The sequence below is a fragment of the Carassius gibelio genome, chromosome A23 (assembly GCF_023724105.1).
Source record: "Carassius gibelio isolate Cgi1373 ecotype wild population from Czech Republic chromosome A23, carGib1.2-hapl.c, whole genome shotgun sequence".
Taxonomy (NCBI): Eukaryota; Metazoa; Chordata; class Actinopteri; order Cypriniformes; family Cyprinidae; genus Carassius; species Carassius gibelio.
In genome coordinates, this window is record NC_068393.1 from 5,421,756 (window position 1) to 5,444,999 (window position 23,244).

At 42.0% G+C, this 23,244-nt stretch overlaps 1 protein-coding gene across 1 annotated transcript; it reads right to left on the reverse strand.

Annotated features, from left to right (window-relative positions):
* Positions 1-441: 441 nt before the first annotated feature.
* LOC127944311 (serine-rich adhesin for platelets-like) lies at positions 442-22,263 on the reverse strand. The gene is made up of 32 exons (XM_052540199.1): positions 22,068-22,263; positions 20,231-20,491; positions 18,372-18,638; positions 16,523-16,636; positions 16,186-16,446; positions 15,625-15,888; positions 15,267-15,413; positions 14,815-15,075; positions 14,436-14,696; positions 14,051-14,311; positions 13,326-13,592; positions 12,958-13,218; positions 12,129-12,383; positions 11,736-11,870; positions 10,816-11,076; positions 10,416-10,679; positions 9,697-9,954; positions 9,327-9,590; positions 8,993-9,253; positions 7,654-7,914; positions 7,266-7,529; positions 5,372-5,632; positions 4,520-4,780; positions 4,184-4,444; positions 3,926-4,081; positions 3,481-3,741; positions 2,951-3,214; positions 2,521-2,784; positions 1,765-2,025; positions 1,201-1,458; positions 858-1,118; positions 442-716 (listed from the first exon to the last, which is right to left on the reverse strand). The coding sequence occupies exons 1-32, from the start codon at positions 22,261-22,263 to the stop codon at positions 442-444; spliced, it is 7,827 nt and encodes a 2,608-aa protein (XP_052396159.1).
* Positions 22,264-23,244: the final 981 nt, after the last annotated feature.

The window sequence follows — 23,244 nt, forward strand, 5'->3', positions numbered from 1 at the left end:
GGCTACCCCTGCTGTATATACAGTAGATCAAGATAATATTTGAAGGATAGGATCATCTACCTGTTGTAGTGTGCACAGTGCTGCTGGCGTCACTATGGCATGTGACTGTATGACTGTAGGCAGTGACGGTGAAGGCGTACTCCACTCCACACTGCAACCCACTCATTTTACAGCTGTCAGATGTGGAGTTACAAGTTTCTGCTTCTCCTGTGCTAAGGGTGGTGCTAACAAGGTAGTATTGCACATCATCACTTTGTTCCCAAGTCACTACGGCTGTGCTAGGATTGCACTGAAGGTCCACATTCACATGCAAGGGAGCACAGGGGCCTAGATGTCAAACAACAAAATAGTTGCATCTGATATTCCTGTTATCAACTATATTCACTTTCTACAGCTACATTGTACGTTTGTCCCTTTTGCAAATGATGTGTATAAAAATGGTTACTCACGTGTTTGGAATGTCACTCCCGTCTCCTGAGTAATTTGACATTCATCACTGATTGCTGTGAGCCTGACTGTGTAAGTCTGTCCGCAGGCTAGTTCGCTGATATTACAGAAATTGTCTTGGGAAATGCAGGAGGCGATGTAGCCATTGTTACTGATAGCAGTGAGCTCGTAGGATGCAGCTCCGCCACTCCAGGCCCACCTGAACAATGCCGTGGCATTCTCACAGTTCATGTCAACAGTGACTGCACTGGAATCTGGTGGACAGGGGGCTAGACACAAAGACACAGCAGTGATTAACAACTCGGTAGATGGCACAATTCTCTGTTATTTTAACATGAGAGCAACAAATTCTCCGTCGTCATGCCAAATAATGTAAATGTTCATAATTTGTCATTTCTTAGATGCCTAACCTGATGTGAAGAGAACTGTTTCGCTGTCTGTGCTGTTGTAAGTTTCTCCAATGGCGCGTACTTGAGTGCTGTAAACTGTTCCACAGATCAACCCCGTCACCCTGCAGCTGGAGCTAGTTGTGGAGCAGGACAGGATGTGTCCATTGCGACCCTCCAGGAAAGCCATATATGCCACTGCCCCCAAACTCTCCTCCCAAGACACAGTCCCGACATCACTTGTACAATTCAGATGGGTTTGCACGTTCTGGGGCGGGCAGGGTTCTATTAAAGCATAAAGGGTCAGTTGTTGGACAACTATGCAGAAAGCACTAACATCACTGGTAAAGTTGCAAATTTAATATACCTGTGTTTAAAGTAGTTGATGCAGACACAGCAGCTCCTTGGCAGACGTTGTTGTGTGCTGTCACAGTGATGTCATATGTCTGACTGCAGGACACATTATAGAGGGCACAGGAGGTGTCACTGGTGGAGCAGGACAGCACTGATCCCAGATCAGTGGCAGCCTGTGCTGTGTACATGGAAGCACCTTTACTTCTGTCCCATGACAGCTGGCCAATAGACACGCCATACTGCACTTCAACATTCTGAGGTGGGCAAGGACCTGGGATCACAATGAAAAGAAAGAGACTGATTATCATTGTGCAAAATATAGTAAAGTGCTACATAAATTGACGACAGTGCTAGCATTTATGGGTGGTTGCAAGGGCATTGCTATGCAGTCGGGGAGTGGTTAGCATTATGTTTTTACTATGGTGTACTGGGTTGTTGATAGGACATTGCTAAAGTAAAGGTTATGGAGGGTGGAGAGCATTGTTGGGTGGTTGCTAGAGTGTTATGTGTAGTAGGATGTTTGTTAGGGTATTGCTCATTAGTATTCTAGGATGTTTTCCCAGTGGTTTTTGCTCACCTGTATTCAGGTGTCCACTCATGGTTGCAGTGCTGCTACAGGTCTGTCCTTCTGCTAACACAGTGATGTTGTAGCTCTCACCACAGGCCAGTCCGGTCAGCTCACAGTTAGTTAAGTTATTTTCACAGCTGAGTACATGGCCAGACTCACTTACTGCTGTGGCTGTGTATTGCAACGCCCCAGTGCTTGACTGCCACGACAATATAGCCACACCAGACTGACAGTCCATGAGTGCCCGAATGTTACGAGGCATACAAGGAGCTGAAATACAGACACATATCTTCCAGTCAAACAATGCCATGCTACATTTTTTATTTTTTATTTTATAAAAATCAATGTACCATGGTACATACAATGGTCTTTAACGTACATTGTAGCATGTCTACCAATGAGTGAAATTCAGAATTTATTTACAAATGCATTCCAAATGAATTTACAAGTTTTAGTAAAATTTAAATAACAATTACTGAAAATCAAAGAAACTTAGTTTCCAAAAACAATATTTAACAAAAAAAAAAAAAAATTATTGCAAAATGTCAGGGAATGTTTCTTGAGTGACTATGTTTAATTTCTTTGAATTGCTATTCAGCTTATTTTTTTATCTTCTTGTTACAATTCAGAATCCAATTCAACATACTGTGGGATGTGTAACCAAAATGACAATATTTATTCTGGATCAAAAGCATTTTTTTTAAGTATTTTTAGGTGAATTTGACATGTTTGTGTGCATGTAAGCCTGTCCTCACTGCTTCCTACCTGACTGAACTTCAGTGATGGCACTGGGCAAGCTGTCACAGTATCCGTCTGATGCTGTCACACTGACACGGTAGGTCTGTCCGCAGACAAGTCTGTTAACTGTACAGGTGGTGTGGATCATGCTCTGACAGCTGGTGAATTGGCCATTACTGTCCTCTAGCACAGCTGTGTATGAGTCTGCTCCTGCGCTCTCCTCCCAGAACACAGACAGATCATTCCCTTGGCAGCTCACATTAGCAGTCACATTATCCGGCACACAGGGCACTGGACATGAGAGAAGTGACTGTCATTGAGTGGTTGTCAAAAAGATAGACTTATAAGGAGCAGAAAAGTTCTAGGTTTGTTGTGAATAACTACATTATAGTAGATGTTACTGCAACATATGGTTCATCAGTATTTTGAATACATTTCACAATAAAATCACACCAACCTGTCCTGATTGAAGCAACTTGACTTGGTGCGCTGGTGCAGACGCTGTCCTGTGCTACTACTGTGGCAGTGTAAGGCTCACCACATGTCAGTGATTTGAGATCACATGACTGACCAAACCCCGAGCAGCTGTCAGAGAATAACCCATCAGCGCTGAAGGCCTGGACCGTATAGAGCTCCCCAGCCTCATTGCTCACCCATGACATGGTGACTACATTATTACTGCAGCTAGTACTTGACACCAGACTCTCCGGAATACAGGGAACTGTGGGTTGAAATACACTGTGATGATGGACAAAGCATGCCCAGATATATAGCATTTTACACACAACTGGGCTTTGAAATGGAGTGTAAATTATTTTGAAACAGAAGGAGGTGCCTAGCCTTGAGTGATGTTATGGTCTATTAATTTATTAGAATTTCAGGTTTTGCAACCCCAAAATTATGCTGAATTCTAGTTATGATGAATAAAGGGAAAAATGTATATAAAAGCAGCAGTGGTAACAGGGTTGAATGATCAGTGTGTATTACCTGAGCGTACGATGACCTCAATGCTCTGAGAGCTGTTGCATGTCCTTCCCTCAGCAGTGACTGTCAGGACATACATCTGGCCGCAGGGAAGTGAAGTGACCTCACAGGAAGTGGAGCTTGCTGTGCAGCAGGTGGTGTCTCCATCTGTACGCTCCAAAGTGGCAGTGTAGCTTAATGCGCCAACGCTCTCATCCCACAACACACTCACCGTACCAGTGTCACACCCCACAGACGTGATCACATTCTGAGGCGGACAAGGGGCTGAAAGAGAGAAGGAAGTGTGAAATGATATAGTCTGTTTTTACATTGAAATGCATCCCTTTCAAGCTCACTCTCTTGCCTGTCTCGCTCTGCAAAGTGTTGCTCAAGGGGCTGTCACATTGACTGTTAGATGCAAACACGCTAAAGTTGTAGAATCTTCCACATTGTAGCTGTTCAACGGTACACTGGGTCTCAGTTGAGTTACACTGGTACTCAAATCCATCACTGTCAGTCGCTGTGGCGATGTAGAGCTCCACCCCTTCTGACTCTTCCCATGTCAGCCAAGCCGAATCAGACAGACAGTCCATTTCAACGTCCAACATGAGGGGAACGCAAGGAGCTTTATACACAAACACACATTCCATAAGTTAATTTTGTGACAAACTCGGATAAACAAATAGATATTTGGTGATGTGTTCAAGTTTTATTAAATGTGACAAACCTGCCGTAACATACTGGACCGGTGAGTTCTCTCCAGTGCAGCCGTCCCTTAATGGCACTACAGTCACATTATAATCCATGCCACAGGCCACAGTGATATCACAACTGGTTTCTGTGGTGTTACACGTGTAGTAATCGTTGTTATTGGAGTAAAAGGCTCGTGCGATGTAGAGGACACCATCTACACTCGAGTCCCAGGACACAGACACAGTGTTTAAATCACAGTCCAAGACGGCAAAGATAGCATCTGGTGGGCAAGGGGCTAAAGAATGCAGGAAAGAGATGTTAGAGACATCCAAATATTGAAATACGTAATATTTTATGTATATATGGGTACCTGAGGTGACATGTTTCACAGAGCTTTGGGAACTGTTGCAGGTTTGACTATAGGCGACCACGGTCACACTGTAAGTCAGTCCGCAAACGATGTTCGGAATTTGGCAGAAGGTTGTATTAGAGTCACACCCCAGCACTTGACCATCGCTGCGCAGCACTGTGGTGTGGTAGTGATGGGCTTGACCTGTCTGCTGCCAGGTGACATTGAGAACAGTAGCTTGACATTCCAGAATAGGGTGCACATTCTGAGGCACACAAGGGGCTGAAGGGGACATAGAGGGGTTTAAAGGTTAGTACAAGGGGACCACTCACCAAAGGCATTGGCACACTAATCCTAACATCAAATAACTAGTGAATTTTCTACACTGATAGTCTTATGGGCAGCACACTGACATTTGGTGCCGTTTCGCTTTGGACAACCTGAGTTTGAGTCCTGGCTTGCGGACCTTTCTCGATCCCGTTGCCCTCCCTGTGCCACTTCCCTTCCTGTCTACTCTCAGTCCTATCCTTATAAAGGCAACAAAAAGGAACTAGCATGATGAGCGCAGACTGTGGTGTTGACCCTTGTCGCTTGCATTAGGGCCAAAAAGCTGAGCTTGAACATACCGGATATACTCTACAACTCTTAAGAGTTATTTCCTCTCAGGCAGGTACAGAACGGAACTAGTATGTACGTTCTGTACCTGCTTGAGAGGAACTAACTCTCCAGGCCAGCAGGTGGCAGTAGTCTTTATTAGTCATTCAAAAAGAGAATCTGGAAGAGCCAGAGAAGCCCTCTGTGTGTGGCCTCTTGACTTTGTCATTTTTCAGCATTATATATTGCAAGTGGTCATAAAAAAATGACAAGTTTCACCTGTTTTAAGAATGTGAACTTCACTCCTGGATCCAATACAGTCATCATCAACACCAGCAACATAAATTTGATAAGTATGTCCACACTGGAGGTCTGTAATATCACAGGCGAGGTCACTGGTGTTGCAGGTCACCCTATGACCTCCGCTGCTCTCGGCAACAGCCATGAATGACACAGAGCCCTGAGAGGCTTTCCAGGAAACGGACACAGTGTCTGAGTCACAGGATGACTGGATAGACACCTGAGTGGGTGGACATGGTGCTGAAGAAGCAAAAGAACATCGAAGCAATATGCTAATCAGTAATGTCAACAATTTATTACAATGTATTCTTTACTTAAAGACAGCTCATCATGATAAATCAAAGTTTAAAACAGGTCAGATATTGTATTTAAAAATAAAAATAATAAATACATGAATATTGAGACTAGGGATGTAATGATGCACCCCGAGCCGGTTGGAAATCTGTAAAATATGTGATGATTCAAGACAGTTGAGATGTTAAATGAATCACAGCTGCACCTGCACCTCTCTTAAGAAAAGTTTAGATGGTATTTAGATGGAAGTCATGGCCTAGTGGTTAGAGAGTTTGACTTCTAACCCTAGGGTTTTTGGTTTGAGTCTCGGGCCGGCAATACCACGACTTAGGTGCCCTTGAGCAAGGCACTGAACCCCCAACTGCTCCCTGAGCGCCGCAGCATAAATGATGCCCACTGCTCTGGGTGTGTGTTCACAGTGTGTGTGTGTGTGTGTGTTTTCACTGCTGTGTGTGTGCACTTTGGATGGGTTAAATGCGGATCACAAATTCTGAGTATGGGTCACCATACTTGGCTGTATGTCACTTTCACTTTCTTTCATCTTGCTCTTTATAATGCATATTAAAGTAGTGTTTATTAGCACAGCACTGCTTTGTTTACAGCGGTAACCAAGTAAACTGTATTGCTGCTGTTCCATATGCGCCTCCTGCTGTCAGAGAGTGAATCTGCATCTCATGCAGTCTTTCTGCTGTTTCTGTTTCGTGCAGATATGTTTTATGTAGTATACTTTCACAAAGCTAAAGCCAGACCATTCTGTTTTTGCTTCCAATTTCAAAATTATACAATCCAATTTAAATTAAAAATGACTCATGAAGCATGTATGTAGCATATTTGTTTGGACTGTGATTAAAATGCAGTGTTTATTGCTTCTAATTTTAAATGGAAAGAGCACAGGCAAACCCTAAGTTTGTTTATATGAAGATATTTATTTTATTTGTATTATATATTTATATATTTATGTATTTATATATTTCATTTGGGATTATTATTATTATTTTATTTTTTTATTTTTATTTTTGCGGGGGGGGGTTGCTTTGTTATTTGACATATTTAAATTTCATGAAGAAATTAGCAGATTTTAAGAAATTATAAAAGGACACTTTTTATTTATAATTTGTCATAAATCTCATTTTATAAAAAAAGTAAAAATATTTTAAAAAATTGAGAAAATCATTTAATACAATTATTTTTGGGAATCGTTTTGCATCGAGAGTTGAATGATTCATTACATCCCTAGTTAAGACTGTAGGACAAGTGAATCGACACTTATATTAATATTAGCTTTTAATTTAATAATTTTTTACAATTATATTAGCTAATAATATCTGTAAATTAGAATCCATTTTTCTTCTGTTATGTGGTATATTTTGAGTACAATGACAATTAAATTATTAATTGTGGGGACAGAATTAAATTATTAACCTATAGTTCAAATCGCCATGGTGATATCATTGCATAAAAAGTTGTTTAAGAGGAAAATGATTACATAGTTTAAGAATGTTACCATGTTTTAAAGAATAGCACACTGATGAACTTTGCACAATAATATGTATAAATTAGTGTTTTATGAGGTTGTTACCTGTCTTGAGGGCAATCCAGTCATCTGATTGGCTGGGGCAGGTGAGCCCTTCTCCTCTCACACTGACTTGGTAACGGCTGCCACAGTGCAGGTTGGTGACATTGCAGGCAGAGCCAGGTGTACTGCAGCTGACTTGGTGATTTACATCAAAGCCCTTGGCAGAAGCGTTATACATCAGAATGCCCCTACCGGGGGTCCATGAAATCAGAGCAGAGTCAGTGCTGCAGTCCAGAGTTACTTGTAGATCAGACTGTGGACATGGATCTAGAAAGGGGGAATACAAACGCATAGTTTTTTTTAAAGCTACTGTGTGAAATTTCTGCACAGCTAGAAGGTCCCTATCACAACTCCACGAGTTTATCCCACTGTAAGTGTCTGTGACCAGTACCTGTTGTGACAGTGATAGGTGCACTGGTCTGGCTCACACAGTTGTCATCTTCAGCTGTGACTGTTATAGTGTAGTTTTGTCCGCAGTCCAGGTCTGGGAAAGAGCAGGAGCTGTCTGTGTTGGACCATGTCCTGTTACTCCCCCAGGTGCTCACGGCATTAACAGTGTAACTGCTGGCACCACGGGCAGAATCCCAGGTTACAGTGGTGATAGACGTGCCGCAGTTTTTGGTCGCCACAACGTAAGTGGGCATACACGGAGCTGAGAGAGACAGTGGTGTGTGTGTTAAGAAAACCACAGATTCACAAACATGGGCAGAAAAAAAATATATATTTGTTTGAAGCAAAGGTGTGCTTTGTGGCTGCTGTGGGTCCACTAAGATTTTGGACGAGATTTTTAGGAATAAACCCAATGGTATCACGCGGTGTCTTCATGAATACTGCTCTCTATCTATCTTTGTTCGAGTTTGAGATGTGTTGTTGGTCACCACAGAAGGAGCATGTGGCAATTTTATAATTTCCTTAAGGGGTGCTATAACAGGCATGAATGCTAGTTTACTTCATCTAGTCAGTTTTCTCTCCCTGTCATGGCTAAGCAGCAGTTTGAAGAGAGTATTGCTGAGTGAGTGAGTGAGCTTAATTATTGAAAGTGTCAACATGGCAATTCTGGGCCATCGCGCCCTGGAGTCCTGGAGTTTATTACCACCAGAGCAATGTAAGAATATATGCTAATGCCACCTATAAACTACTAAAGTTTTTGGATTGCTCTTCTTTTCACACTGTACAACTATATCAACTAATGTCTGTTTCAGTCAAAACCATTTTAAACTACATGATTTGGATCACAGACAGGTCTAGATATTTAGCCTGCAGACTATCTGTCAGGCTCCGGAGATGCATCACTGGTTGCATCTTTGATTATTCTAAACAAAGTGATCATTACTTGTGAATGAAAACTGATTTGCATCCAGTTTTGTGCTTTCCTTGATGATCTCCATTTACTATTGAAATAGTAGAGTAGAGTGGAATACATGGAATACGTCATTGGACAAGCACTCATGTATGCATTTGCCTTCATAAAGTATGTTTCTGCTGTGTTGTGGTTATACTTTGAAACAATAGAAGCCGCATTTTCGAAATTATATTCTGTTGCCAACTGAGTTTGCATTTAAGTTTTATATACCCTGGAATATGTTTTTATTCTTATATCACATTTGTTTGGAGGAAAATTCTCAAAACTGCTGTATTATTATTGCTATCATCAATATTAGTCTCTCTCTTTATTAGCTATGTCAGTCTCAAGCTAAAGTATCCCTCACCTGTGTGCAGATTTGTCTTACCTGTATTAAGATTGAAGCTCTCGCTAGGTTCACTGGTGCAGTTTCCATTGAATCCAACTACACTGAGTGAGTACGACTCACCACAGCGTAGCTGTGCGAACGTACAAGACCTGTTTGTGCTATTACACACCATCGCACCACCGGTAAAGTTGAGCGCAGTCACCACATCAAACTGATCTGCTCCATTATTGGCCCATGTTACTGTTGCAATGTTAGTGCTGCACTGCAGTTGAACAGCTGGGCTCTGTGGTTGACAGGGGGCTGATGGGATACAGATGATAAGTTATTAGTACATTTTAAAGGGGTTGGTTTAGAATAAATCTAGTCAGTTTACCTGTATCGATTTTGTAGTCTGAACCCTCAATGACTCCGCAGTTGATGTTGGATGAGGTCACGGCAATGCTATAAGTGTGGCCACATCTTAAGTTCTGAATGGTACAGGAAGTAGAGTTTGTGTTGCAGGAAAGACGAGTGCCATCTGTACCAATAGCCAGGGCTGTATAGGAGTCAGGGTTGCTTGCACTGGGGTCCCAGTGTACAGCTAGCATGTTAGAATTGCAGCTTAACTGGGCCATCACATTACTAGGCAGGCAATCCGCTGCAACACAAACGGGGAGGTAGAACAAAGAGGAAAATATTTTACCAATGTTGTCCAGTTTGCTCCAAAATCAGCTTAAAAAGCAATTGCAGTTTGATTAAATTACCTGATTTAAAGTGAATGCTGTTGTTAGTGGTGCTGTTGCAGAGGCCAACCGTGGAAACCACAGTGGCTACATATGAAAGTCCACATTCAACCTTCACAGAACAAGAAGTGGTGTTGGAAGTACAAGAAACAGTTTGCCCATTGTTTCCCAACACATTGGCATTATAGGAGTTTGCCCCTGTGCCGTTCAGCCAGCTGATCGTGGCCCTGTTTGTGCCACAGCTAGCAGCAGCTGTCAGGTTACTAGGTGGACAAGGAGCTGTGGATACAATAGATGAAACTCAGATCAATACATTTTTAGTAACCTTTGTTATGTGGCAATATTTAATATTCCAATATTTAGTTTTTTTGCATGTGGATTCAGTAAGGAGTTCCAGAAAACAGAACAGAACAGTTTCCTGCATAGCTCACTTCATGGTTTCTTCATGGGTTCCTAACCCAAACCATTTCAATGAAATGTTCACTTAGTTTACTAAGGAGCCATATTTGCAATACCTCTTGAAATTCTAAAATTCAATAAAAAAATCAATAAAATCTGATATGAACTGTTTCATACATGTTATTTTTTTATGCTCAAATAATAAAAAAAGAGCATATTTCAGGTCGTTACAGCCAATGTGCATGTACAGTCCTCAGTGTACACCTCAGGACACTTTTCAAGCTGTAGCTGCAGTGATGCAATGACTTTCCCAATTTGTGACATTTTGATGCTGTTTGTACCTGTGTAGATCTGTGTTGGGGGTCCGTATGGACTGGTGCAGGTGCTGTCCTGAGCTGCTGCTTGTACGATGAAACTCATTCCACAGTGCAACCCTGTCAGAACATATGAGGTTTGGGTTGTGTTGAAGGTGGAGTTCAGCCCATCCACCTGATGGATGAACAGGAAGTAAGTGACTCCAGACTGTGGGCTGGGGTGCCATGTAATGCTGATGTCATTTGTAGCACAGTTGGTGTAACCAGCCAAATCCGAGGGTGGGCAGATAGCTAGAAGAATGAGGAATTGGGTCAAAATCAAACACAAGTTTGATTGTTACAACTTTAAACTGATTAGACAGGTTAATTTGTGTGTAATACCACCGACAAGACAGATCTTATAGTACTTTATTTCCTGTTTCCTGACCTGATTTTAGATTGACAGGTGTGCTGGGTGGACTCTGACAGCCACGATCCACCGTGGCCACTGTAACAGTGTAGTTTTCACCACAGTGCAGATCACTGAAGGTGCAATTGGTGCCATTGGAGGTGCAAGTGTGGGTGTGGCCATCCATACCCGTTGCCATGGCAATGTAACTTTCCGCATTTTGGGCAGCAGTCCAGCGGACACGTCCCAAATTACCATTGCATTGTAGAGAAACTTGAACATCGCTGGCAGGACAGGAACCTGAAGGGGTGTTGAGTGAAGAAAATGGTTTTCTTAGTACCAAAATTACAGTTAATTAAGTAGCTAAACTAAACCACAGTAACTGGAACTTTTCAAATGGCACAAAACTTGGCTTGAAAATCTTAAGACCCATTCACACTGCATCTACAGACGCTGACCAGTGTAGACACAGGATTAAAGTACACCCCAAAACGAGTGGTTTTTCACAATGCTCTAAGTCCAAATTATTTAACTTTGCTGAATGTCACAAATATACCTAATGTTGCATGCTTTGTGATAATCATACGGTAAATGGGTAGCATTTTTGCTAATTAATATAGATTAACAATCAATTCTTTAATTGAAAGAATTAGGATGCTTTATTGTTGGACACTTACAGTATGTTAATGTTAAGCTTGTTAATTTTATCTTACATTATAGTTTTTTTAATAACCCTCACTGCAAAATACATTGTCTTTGTCCCCTTTATTTTTTATTACAAAAGCAATGAGACTGCAGTTGGTACCCCATTTGTGGAAACTGCCAATACACACCTGCATTGAAAGTGTAGGGAGCAGTCGGGAACCCAGCGCATGTCTGAGAGAAGGGTGTAATAACGATGTCATAGGTCTGACCACAGTGCATATTGGGTAGTTGACAACTGGTGCCAGTGACGGTACTGTGCTTGATATCACCATCATGTCCCACAGCAGTGACGTTATAGCCCACGGCACCAGGACTTCCCTCCCAGGACACAACGGCAGTGTTGTTCAAACACTGAAGTCTTACAGTCACATTACTTGGGGCACAAGGAGCTGAGAAGACAGATATTCTCATTATTATCTTCTCCAGACATAAAAAAGCTTATTTATCTGAACTGATTTCATATGCAACAAGGCAATTTACATAGAAAAGAGGCCTGTTTAATTTTAAGGTTTATAATAATTGTGGAAATGGTAATGAAAAAAAAAAGAAATACATAAGATACGACTTCTTTAAGGTTCAATAAATCATCAGAGAAAGAGCTGAAATGTTTGCGCAGGTAAATGAGGGTTGTGTTTAAGAGTGTTCACCTGTCTGTAGCTGCGTGCGGGCTGCGTGGCTGCTGTTGCAGTGTCCAGAGATTGAATCCACAGAGACATTATAAAGACTTCCACATCTCAGTGAATTGATGGAGCAGTGGGTTTGGACTGTGCTGCAGGAGTCTGAGTGACCGGTCGTCTGTGCAAGCACATAGAAGCTCTCTCGGCCCAGACTGTCAGTCCAGCTCAGCTCTGTGCTGGTGCCACAGCTGTAGTTAGCGTTCACTTTGGCTGGGGTGCAGGGGGCTGGCAAACAGTAACAGAAGAGCGCTTTTATTAAGCTCTGAATGTTTATTTTGGCCTGGCTGAATTATCAGTCTGTGAGTAAGCAGTAGACCGTTGTGCTGGGAGGTATCATGGGGAACCGCTGCAGCGCGACTTTTATGACTTTGAATTTAATTGTCAATTAATTACACCATGTTGGCCCTCTAGCAGTTAATAAACAAAACTGCATGCATCTTGTGGAAGAACATTGTAGCTGGAGCTACTTCGCTTTAATTGTAGATTTGATGATTTGATGATGAGCATGCAGGTATTAGGCTACTTGTGTAGCGGGTGTCGTTCTGACAGGTTTAAAATAGTCAGAATATAAATGCTTATCATTGGCATACCAAAGTGATTCGGGATAATCCCAATGACTTAATTGGCAGATGAATTTATGATGTACACACTCATTATATTAATCTTGAACAAAAATGTTACAAAGTAATGTTTTTAGTACTTCACTAGTTACTTGAAAAAAAGTAATTTGATTAGATAACTTGCTTCACCCCCAACACTGCTCATTTAATGCTGAATTATGAATATGTGGTGTACCTACCTGTGACAATAGTGAATGGAGCACTAGGTGCACTCTCACACTGAGGGCCCTGGGCCACAGCATACACACTGTACGTCTGACCACATAGCAAGGCATCCAGAGAACAGTTGTTTGCAGAAGAGCTGCAGGTGACGGTGTGTCCCAGGACAGAGGTGGCATTGACACGGACACTCACAGCATCTGGGTCCTTCACCCAGGACACCAGGGCCACATTAGTGCTGCAGTTCAGTGAAGGAGGCCTCATTGTCGGAGGACATGGTGCTGAGACATTACACAGGAAGAGGAAATGAAGGGAAATTAAGTCATTAGGCTACACAAGCCAATCCAATCTAAAGTTAAAGACTGTAATCCGGACATGCTCTCCATACCTGACTCCAGTTTAGTGCTGGCCCGTGCTGAGCTGTTGCAGGCCCCGTCATCGGCAAGAACTGTGACATTAAAAACCTCCCCACACTGGATTTGTGTGAGGTCACAGGAAGTGGCCGAGGTACGACAGGAAGAGGAAGGAATGCTCTGATTCTGTGTTTGTGCCAGGACCGTGTAAATGCTGGCACCAGCGGCAGCATGCCACGACACATTTACCGTACGAGAGTCACACTTGAGCACGGCACTCACGCTCTCAGGGTCACAAGGAGCTGGAAAAGGTCAAAGGTTAATGCAAAGCCCAGTAAGATGCCTACAGGGCATGCTGTTGATGCATTTGTTTAGATAGACACAAACATCTGTTAGTCAAAGGCCTAACAGTAAATGTTAGCCCGCAGTAAAACGTTTACAAAAACTATAGCTCACAAACTTTGGTATGCATGGACTCAACAGGCAAAAGGAATGCAGGGTTGCCAACACTCACACTTTTAGCATCAATCTCACGCTGAAGTCCAAGCATGAGTGTCACGTCAGGTGCGTGAGAGTTGGCAACCCTGGGAATGCAATAACGTGTGCAGTACCTAGTGGGCCTTTGAATGCTTGAATCTTTTGCACATTCACTGTTGTCTATGGAGCAGGCCACAGACATGGGAGGTATACTTTTGGCTTATTCAACTGTTGGATGATTCACAGAGCTCATGTTAAGGTGAAACAGCTTGTGTTTTCCTACCTGTTGTGACAGAGACATTGGGGCTGACTGGGCTGTTGCATTGGCTGTCTTGAGAGATGACATTTAGCATGTAGGTTTGTGCACAGGACAGACCCCTAAAGGAGCAGGAGAGGCCAGAGGTCAGGCAGGATTCATTGTAATGGCCCGGGCCTGTCAGAACACCAGTGTAGGACAAAGCTCCAGCTGCCGGACCCCATGATGCCCTCACTGTGTTACTCACACACTCCACATTGGCCTGGACTGACGTGGGAATACACGGCCCTGCCAGAAGAGAGACAAAGTATTTCTCATTTGTAATATTTTTTTGTTTTGATTTTTGGTTGAAATCTCTCATTTTAAATTCTTCTGTCATGTTGTGACCCGTATTGCATTCAAGGAATCTCACCTGTTTGGAGAGGACTGGTCACAGTCTCTGGCCCTTGACACTCTCCGTTGTTTGCTGTGACCACAGCAGTGTAGTTCTTACCGCACTGCAGTCCAGTGATGATACAACCGGAGCTCATTGTGGTACAACTGGGCACAGTGGCACCTGTAGTCCTGGCGAGGACGGTGTAGTTTAGAGCTGTGAGACCGAGAGCCCAGCTTATGTTCAGGCTGTTAGAGGCACAATCCAGGGATCTGGACACACTTTGAGGGGCACACGGTGCTGGAAATCAACAGGTGAGGAGAGAAAGAGACACTTCATGTAATGTTCTGGGTTTATAATGTTGATTTCCTGAAGAAAATGTTAACTATTATTATTTTTACTATTAATATTGTGATACCTGTCTTATGTCTGTTCTTGACGCTGTCTGGACTTTCACAGCTTCCATCAGAAGCAGTTACGACAAACACATACTCCTGTCCACAGTGCAGGCCGTTTAACTGGCACCCGGGAGTTCTGACATCACACGTCACATTGTGGCCATCTCTGCCTGAAGCCCTGCCTCTGTAGGACACTGCGTTAGCACTGGCCGTCCAGGACAGAGTGGCAGAGTTGGTACTACAGTTCATAGTGCTCTGGATGTTCACTGGTGGGCAGGGAACTATTAAACATGAAAAAGAGGGGAAAGAGAGTGGGTCAGTGTCTCTTTAGACAAAAATGTAATATTAATATTATATTTTATTTCACCTTTATTTCAATTAATGACAGCTGTTATTTTATTTTCAGTTAACAAAAGAACACTGCTTCGAAAGATCGATTTGTTTGAAAATCAGACTACCCAGATAGCCTCACCTGTGTGCAGGGTAACCTTCTGACTCTCCCAGGTGGAGCAATTACCATCTACAGCCATCACGCTGATGGAGTATACACTGCTACAGTCAAGGTCAACACTACATGTTGTTGTGTTGGAGGAGCACTTTGTACGCTGCCCGTCAACACCTACAGCAACAGCAACGTAGGACTGAGCACCACGGCTTGCACTCCATGATAGCTCCACTGTGCTGCTGCCACAGGTTCGTCTGGCTGTCACATTAGTGGGCACACAAGGCACTAGCGGGGCAGAGTCGAAAGAATTAGCATAACACTCGAACAGCGGCACTGAAGTAAAATGGCATGAAACTAATGTTTAGTGAATGAATCAGTGCCTCACCCTCTCTAACCACTAGAGGTGAACTTGGCATGCTCACACAGGAGCCGTTGTACGACTTGACCTGTACAGAGTATGAATCACCACACTGCAGATTGCTCACATTACAGGAAGGCAAGGTAGAGTTGCAGTAAACCAGCTCTCCAGAGGTCTTGGAGACTATAGTGGCGATATAACCCTCAGCATCTTCTGTTCTGTCCCAGCTGAGTGAGAGAACACCTGAGGGGCACTGCACCTCAGCCCGAACATTTGTTGGACCACATGGTACTGTTGAGAGATAATTTTATCTATATTAAAATCTAGTGGTAAAGATGGAGTTTGACTAGAGTTCTGACCAGAGATGTATTCTGGTACTTATAATTGTTTCCCTGATATTAATAGCAAGAGAAAACACACACAAAAAATAAATAAAAATCAAGAGTAGACTGATATGACTTAGATCAGTAAAAATGCCCACGAGAAACCAACAGCTCAGAGACTGGTGAACTCCAGTGATTTACTAATTATTGTGAACAGACCTTCAACGAATCATAACAGAAGGGAAGTGGACTAATTCTTCCTTACCAGACTCCATTTGTATGGCGTTGGAAGGCATACTGGGACAGATTCCATCATGGTAAATGACACTAATGTCATAAACCTGGCCACACTTGAGGCTGGGGATCCGGCAGCTGTTGGCAGTGGTGCTACAGCTGAGAAGACCACCATGCTGGTCCTCCATGGTGGCCGTGAAGGATATTATACTCCGAGCTCCCAGCCAGCTCACCAGCGCCTGGTTCTCTTGACAGTCCAGAAGAGCTTCTACACTCCCAGGGGGACAGGGAGCTAAGAGAGGGTGCAGGGAAATAGTTATGAGGTGTCAGGGTCACTGTATTCTTGTATTTCTTCATATGTTTTTTACCTGTTTCTACACTGATGGAGTCACTGACAGAGCTGTTGCAGTTGATGTTGGATGCAATCACAGAGGCGTTGTATATGGATCCACAGCGGAGCCCGCTGAACTTGCACTTTGGATCTGATGAGGTACAAGTGTGAGCAGTCCCGAACTGATCCACCGCTGTGGCAGTGTATAAAAAAGCACCTAATGAAGGCTCCCATGCCAGACTGATGGAATCGGAACCACACTCCATCAATGCAGACACATTTTGAGGTACGCAGGGGGCTAGAAAAAAAAAATGACATAAGAACATGTAAGGCATGTATGAAATGTCACAAAAATATGAACCTGAGCGCTGCCCAAACATTAGCCAATCAGAACACTCAGCCAATCAGAAATATTCTCTGCATAGCATCATTAAGCACATTCTGGTTTGCTGGCATTTCTTTGGAAGGTAGAGTTTTGGGGATAAGGTGTATTGATGAAATTATGGGGGAGGAGTCTAATTCAGAAGCTAAATCAGGCGCACAAACTACAGTGGTCTCAGTATCATCATTCTCCAAACCACTTTGCCCTATCCAGGGTATTGAGCCTAGGTCCCAACTTTGATTTCTACATTGTCAGTATATCAGCTGCAGAACTTTCCACTTCTGTCTGCACTTTTGATTGCACACTCGTGCCAATTTGCCCTGTTTAGTAAATCTGGCCCTAAAGGCCCCAATATAATTCAAATGAAATTGAAAAACGAACTGATATGAAGTAATTTCAAACAAAATCAGACTGAATTAGTGAGTTAGTTTTGAGTTTGTTTCGGCAGTTCGAAACTTTCTGGGGGTGTTCATTTTGCTCCTAAACACCTTTGAGCCTCCATTGGCCCTTGGCGATTACGCAGTCAGTGGGTGTGTTCTGAAACTTCACTTTCTTTGACATGCATTGTTTTTTCTCCCTGGTTTGTTTTCAATTCATAACATAAAATATCAGTAACATCTCATAATCACTAGCAACATGAATAAACTAGAGTGTCGCAGATATATCCGCACCTGTACGATCAATCCCAGAGAGTATTCAGAGAAAGTATTTCATTCCTATAAAGAAATTGCAGCGAAGCTTGGTCTTGACGACCCGGAGTTATGCAAAAAGTGACGTAGAGCAACATCTGAGACAAGTTTTCCAAAGTCATTAAAAGAATGAAAGGGAAGAGTAAAAATATAAGGTAGCAAATAAATGTTACACCACACTGCTGCTGGTGCTGTTGTTCTTTCAATAAGCAATTTTAAAGGGTATACAATAAATTAAATGCCAAAGGAACATACAGTAATACACCTTTTTTTATATTAAAACTAAATCATGACACCACATAAAATATAAAGAGGTGTAAAACTAGGTGTAAAACGTCTCACACCTAGATTGCCTACAATTCATAATCTAATTGCTGTTGTGTTTAGAGAATACGTGCAAGCATCGCGATACATGTTTACATTAATCTACACCCCACCTCCAGCAGCGTACGGTTGTTGGAAAGTTCGGAAACAGTATATCGTCGCTCAGCCTTTTCAAACTTCTTTTTTTCCTCCAAATGAAGAATAGAAATGAACTTTGTTTAAAGTATATCAGGGCCTTTAGTGTTTCCAGTTACCCAATCCTCAATGTTTTTGGATTTTGAGGAAAAGTTGAGCTCAGCGGGACTCGGGTACCTTCTTGGTGTGAGACAAAAGTGTCACTCTATAGCCACCATGACACCCATTTCATAAACAAAATGTATTTTCCACTTACATTATTTTTCAGTTAAATTAAGCTAGCAATAAAATTGGCCCTGACAGTCTAATCATGTGTACGCTCCCATTTTTGTCTACCGGGGGGTTTTATCACTCACCAGTCTGACCTACTTCTCCCAAAGACAGCACACTGGAGCACTCATCATCCGAAGCAGTGATTATCATGGTAAGACTTTCTCCACAGTTTACATTGGAGATTGTGCAGCTCTGTGTCAGTGAGCTACACATATAGTGGCTCTGATTCCCTCTGTTACCAAAGGCCTCCACGATGTACTGCTGCGCTCCATCTGCACCTTCCCATCTGCTGGTCAGAAGTCCAGTCTGACAGTCCGCTGATGTGCGCATGTTGCTTGCATGACAGGGTGCTAAGGGGGGAGATTATAGGAACATAACCACGTTAAGGTATGAGTGCCATGTTATATTGAGTTTGGTCAAGTTTAAAATCTAGATTTAGGCTTACAAAACCTACAGTCAAGATAAACACAAGTACACTTTGACAGGAAATGTTTATTGTTACCAGTTCGAATTTGCATTGATGAACTGGTTGCAGTGCTACACTGCTCTCTGATTGACGATGAAGAACCAGAGACGGTGAAGTTGTAAAGGCGTCCACATGTGGTATCGGTAAAAAAGCAGGATGTGTCCGTGGTCATACATTCCATCACCTTGCCAGTAGAGTCCACACCCCTCGCATAGTAAAAAGCGGAGTAATTGTTTGGAGCCCAGGAAAAGACAATGACATTGCTGCTGCACTCCCGGTACAGCATCAGATCAGATGGGGCACAGGGAACTGTAAGTGCGTGTGGAAAGAGAAGGATTAAATGTTAGTGAGAAAAGCATGAAAGTAAGAACAAATGGGCAATACAAAGCAAACCTTAGTCCCTGGTGTCTTCAATCTTTTAATCTTGCTATTTGAATTTCTGTAATGGGTTTCAGTGTATTGTTACTACAGTTCTTGCTTCTCTGGAAAGCTCGATGCATGTAACAAAGACCACATGACTCAAAAAAGAGATGTTCTCCTGGGACTATATTTTCCCTGACAGAGAACAGGGTGTGTACTTGCTCCCTGCCTGAGAACACGCACCACCTTGGATAGATCTTGTCTGAATTTGAAGAAAATAAAAAGAGAGAAAGAATCTCTCATTTTGAGACTTAACTGAAAGTCTACGTGGGAACACAGCACAGCCCCAGTGGAATTTTGTCATGTTTAAGGCCAGATTTTCAGATGTAGAGAACTGAAACCATAGCTCAGTTATAGGCTCTGACCCGAAACACATTCTGAACAAGTGTATGAAAGTAAATGCTTTTAGCTTCAAGCTTCCTAAATGTCACAAAACATAATTTAGAACACAAGTATCCATTGCATTTTCTGCGTTCTCATAAAGTGGCACTATATTAATGGAGCAACATTTGTTTCTTTGTTAGGCCTTTTCCCCCCATCCATTCAAGAAACCATCCATTATATAATTAATTGACTATTAAGTGGATTATCACCACACTATCAGTGCCTTCTCATATGACGTGCCACCTTTTATAACTACACAATAAAGATAATAGGCAATAACTTGGCAGCATCATATCTTTCATGTAACAAATACACCTCTATTGAATAAAGAACAATTTCTTGCTTCCCACCCAAACTGTGACCTGGCTCTTTGTCTACGAACACATCTATCTGAAATGGGTCAGCATAACAGAAAAGGACACTTGCTGTTGTGAGACAATTCAAAACAACTCAGCAGAGACAATGCCATCTCACGGGAACGTGTGACTTCTCTGGTGTGGATTGGGTTTCTTTAAACATCATGGTTGAATAGACAGCATTGACAATCAGACAGATATCCAGGATGCACACCACAATGCTGATTCTAGTTCAGATTATTTCCCCCTGAATGCCACCAGTAAGGTTATGAAAGCTGAATGAAGGGAAAAGGTCTGAGATGTTGTTGCTGTTCACCTGTTTGGAAGGATGTGGTGGCATTGCCAGTGCTCTCACAGTTGTTTGACAGGGTTGTGACGTGCACATTATAGTTCTCCCCACATGCTAGATTTCGGATTTGGCACTCTGTAGTGCTCGAGGTGCAGGACAGAACTGTACCGCTGCGACTCGTGGCAGTGGCACGGTAGGAAGTGGCTCCAAACACAGCTGTCCAGGAGACCACAGCAGAGCCGCTAGCACAGGTGTAGCTCACTGAGACCGATGTCACTGGATTCAGAGCTGGCAGAGAAAGAGAGATGTGTGTTTCCAAATGAATTAACAAAACTGACCTTGAAGAGAGGGTTAACCATTTAAATTATTTACTAAAAAATGAATGTGGGTACTCTTATACCAGGCTTTGATCATTCAAAACAAAGAATCCTTAGCATTTCCACTACCATTTACAGCTGAACTAGATTTACCCAGATAAGAAAAGTTTACCTTTGTTGGTCCTGGAACAAATGATCAGGTTTATATTTTATGGCTAGGTTTAGGGCTGTGGTTTGAACAATGTTTGTATCAGCCAACCAGATTGTAGGGTTTTGGTTAGGGTAAAGTTATAAAGTTAAGCCAATTCAAGGGTTTGGATGTTTTTTTCTGCTACCCCTGGAATTAGCCAAGGAAGTGAAAAAGCTAAAAAAAATGTAGACCCTATTTTCACCCGTATTTAGCATCATACACTTCTGATCAAAGCTACGAGATGGCATGTTAATACCAGGTATGAACAGGGATTAAGTTTATTGTCAACCTATCATCATTTCAGTGTTAGGTTATGGTTAGGAGTCTGATTTTGATTGGAATGTTGTTGCCAGACCATACAAATTATGTTGTAAATCCCATTCATCACCATTTCCATTGTCAAGTGCATCTAGAGTACCATCAAATACGACAATGAGATAACTATAAATGTCTGTTTTAAATTCAAACAAAAACTGCTTTGCTTACTGTTTGTGGTAAAGTTGACCTGCCTGGTTTCTCCAGGTTCCAAGAGAGCGTTAAGTGAAGACACTGAGATTTGGTATGAAGAACAGGGTGAAATATTCGGCACATTCAACGTGGTGCCAAACACAGTGTTTGAATAAACTGTAGTGTTTAGGGAATTCCAATTCATGACTGTAACTTGGTAGACTAGAACCTTGTCCACGGGTTGCCAACTGATTTGGGCAGACTGGGGCCCCATTTGTAGTACTGTAATCACCGCTGGAGGCTGTATCACTGAGAGTCAAGACATTAACATTAACATTTATCTGTGTAAAGACTTTTGATTAGATTTTTTTCAGACTGATCAAAACAATGTGGTAATCTTTACTTACATGTATTGACGGTGCGTACTCTACTTCTTGCTCCAAGACCTCCAGCATTAGACGTGACCACGTAACAGTCATACAGAGTAGCTGGTCGAAGATTTCCAACCACTACACTATTGTTTGTTAAAGACAAGTTGTACCGTTCCCCAGTCACTGTTGAATTTATCAGCAAAAAGTATTGTTGAGCCGTTGGTACCCGATCCCATTCTAGCGAGATGGCTGTACTTGATAGCGCTTTTGAATAGAATATTTGGGATGTCCCTGGTGCTAGAGTAGTAACAAAAGCAAAAGAGTATTGTTATCATCTGCAGACCGTTTCTTGATGATGAAGAAAGTTGAAGAAAAATCTGTAATCTACTCATTGTGTAGTTATTATTTATTTCCAGTAATGATGATCTGTGATTGTTAGCTTGCATATGCTTAAGCACTAAAGAAAAAAAATTACCTGTTAGTCCTAATCTTGCATCCGAACACACAGGAGAATAATTAACAAATGCTTTGAGTACGACTCTGTACCATGTCCCCGTCCTCAAACCAAAGACCTCTCTCATCGACATACTCCCGGGGACAGATGCTACAACTGGACTGGTGTTTGAGTCGTTCACAACCCGAAGATCCAAAAAATAATTTGTTATTCCCTGGAGTCTTGTCCATTGAACCAGCAGTGATGAAGCCGTAGGAGAGCTTATAGAAACGATGGCGCATTCTGGAACAGAAAACGTTCACTCATAAAAGCCATGTTCTGGTACATAATACAGTAATTATAATTCATTTATTCTCCAGTCATAAATAAACCTATACAAATATAAACCTTACCCTCTAGAGTTAATTAACTAGAGCGACTATATTTTTAATGTCACTCCTTCATACAACATTAGGTCTGGGAAAAATGTGATTGGACGCCTAAATGACTTGTCTTAAGCCAGCAATGAAACTTATAAATAAGTAAATAATCAGCTTTTGGAGATGTTAGCTTACCTTGTGCCTGAGAGGTCAGTATCTGCCAAAAAATAAGAACAATAAAATAATATTAATATTTATACAAGGATTTTATATTATAGACATGTAATATGTTTTAAAAAAGCATTCATAAATGAATAGTTTATTTGAACAGAATTATAAATCTACCTGTGTTAGAGTCACCAAAACTACAACACCTAGTGTCTCCAGCACTCTCATCTTTGACAATGCCTGAAATATTACAAATAGAGGTTTACACTGAAGTCAGACACAAAAGGTGTTTTGGATTCTTTTGAGCTTTGGAGCAGGAACACAACTGGCCAATCAGTAGAGGCCTTGGGAGCCCATCCTCTCCTACCTAATTCCCTGAGGAACTGCAAGATATGAGAGGATAACAGAAAACAATAAATAAATATATAAAGTGGGAGGGACTGATGAGAAAAGGAAACAGAGAGAGAGGGTGGAACTGAGAAAGAAAAATAAATGTTGTTTTCACCTGATAGAGTTAGTTAGATTTCATGACTTGGCACTTAGTTCATCTGAAGTCTTTTCAAAAACTTTGGTGAAATAAAAACTGTTCTGAGATTTTAAAATTCTGCCATAGTTATGTATGTATCTCAATTTAAAATATGGTCATTACTTTCGGTGGAGTACAGAAACACTGAAGTAGACATTTGAGTAAGGACAGACAATGAGCATGATGAAAACGTTAAATGTTAAAGGTAT

Bases quoted from the DNA above. Each gene is read 5' to 3' on its own strand.
- LOC127944311 (XM_052540199.1), bottom strand. From the start codon at position 22,263: ATGCGCCATCGTTTCTATAAGCTCTCCTACGGCTTCATCACTGCTGGT. The intron at 4,781-5,371 runs GTGAAACTTGTC...TGTCCCCTTCAG, and splicing joins AGTTCACATTCTTAAAACAG to CCCCTTGTGTGCCTCAGAAT. The intron at 1,119-1,200 runs GTATATTAAATT...ATGCTTTAATAG, and splicing joins ATCAACTACTTTAAACACAG to AACCCTGCCCGCCCCAGAAC.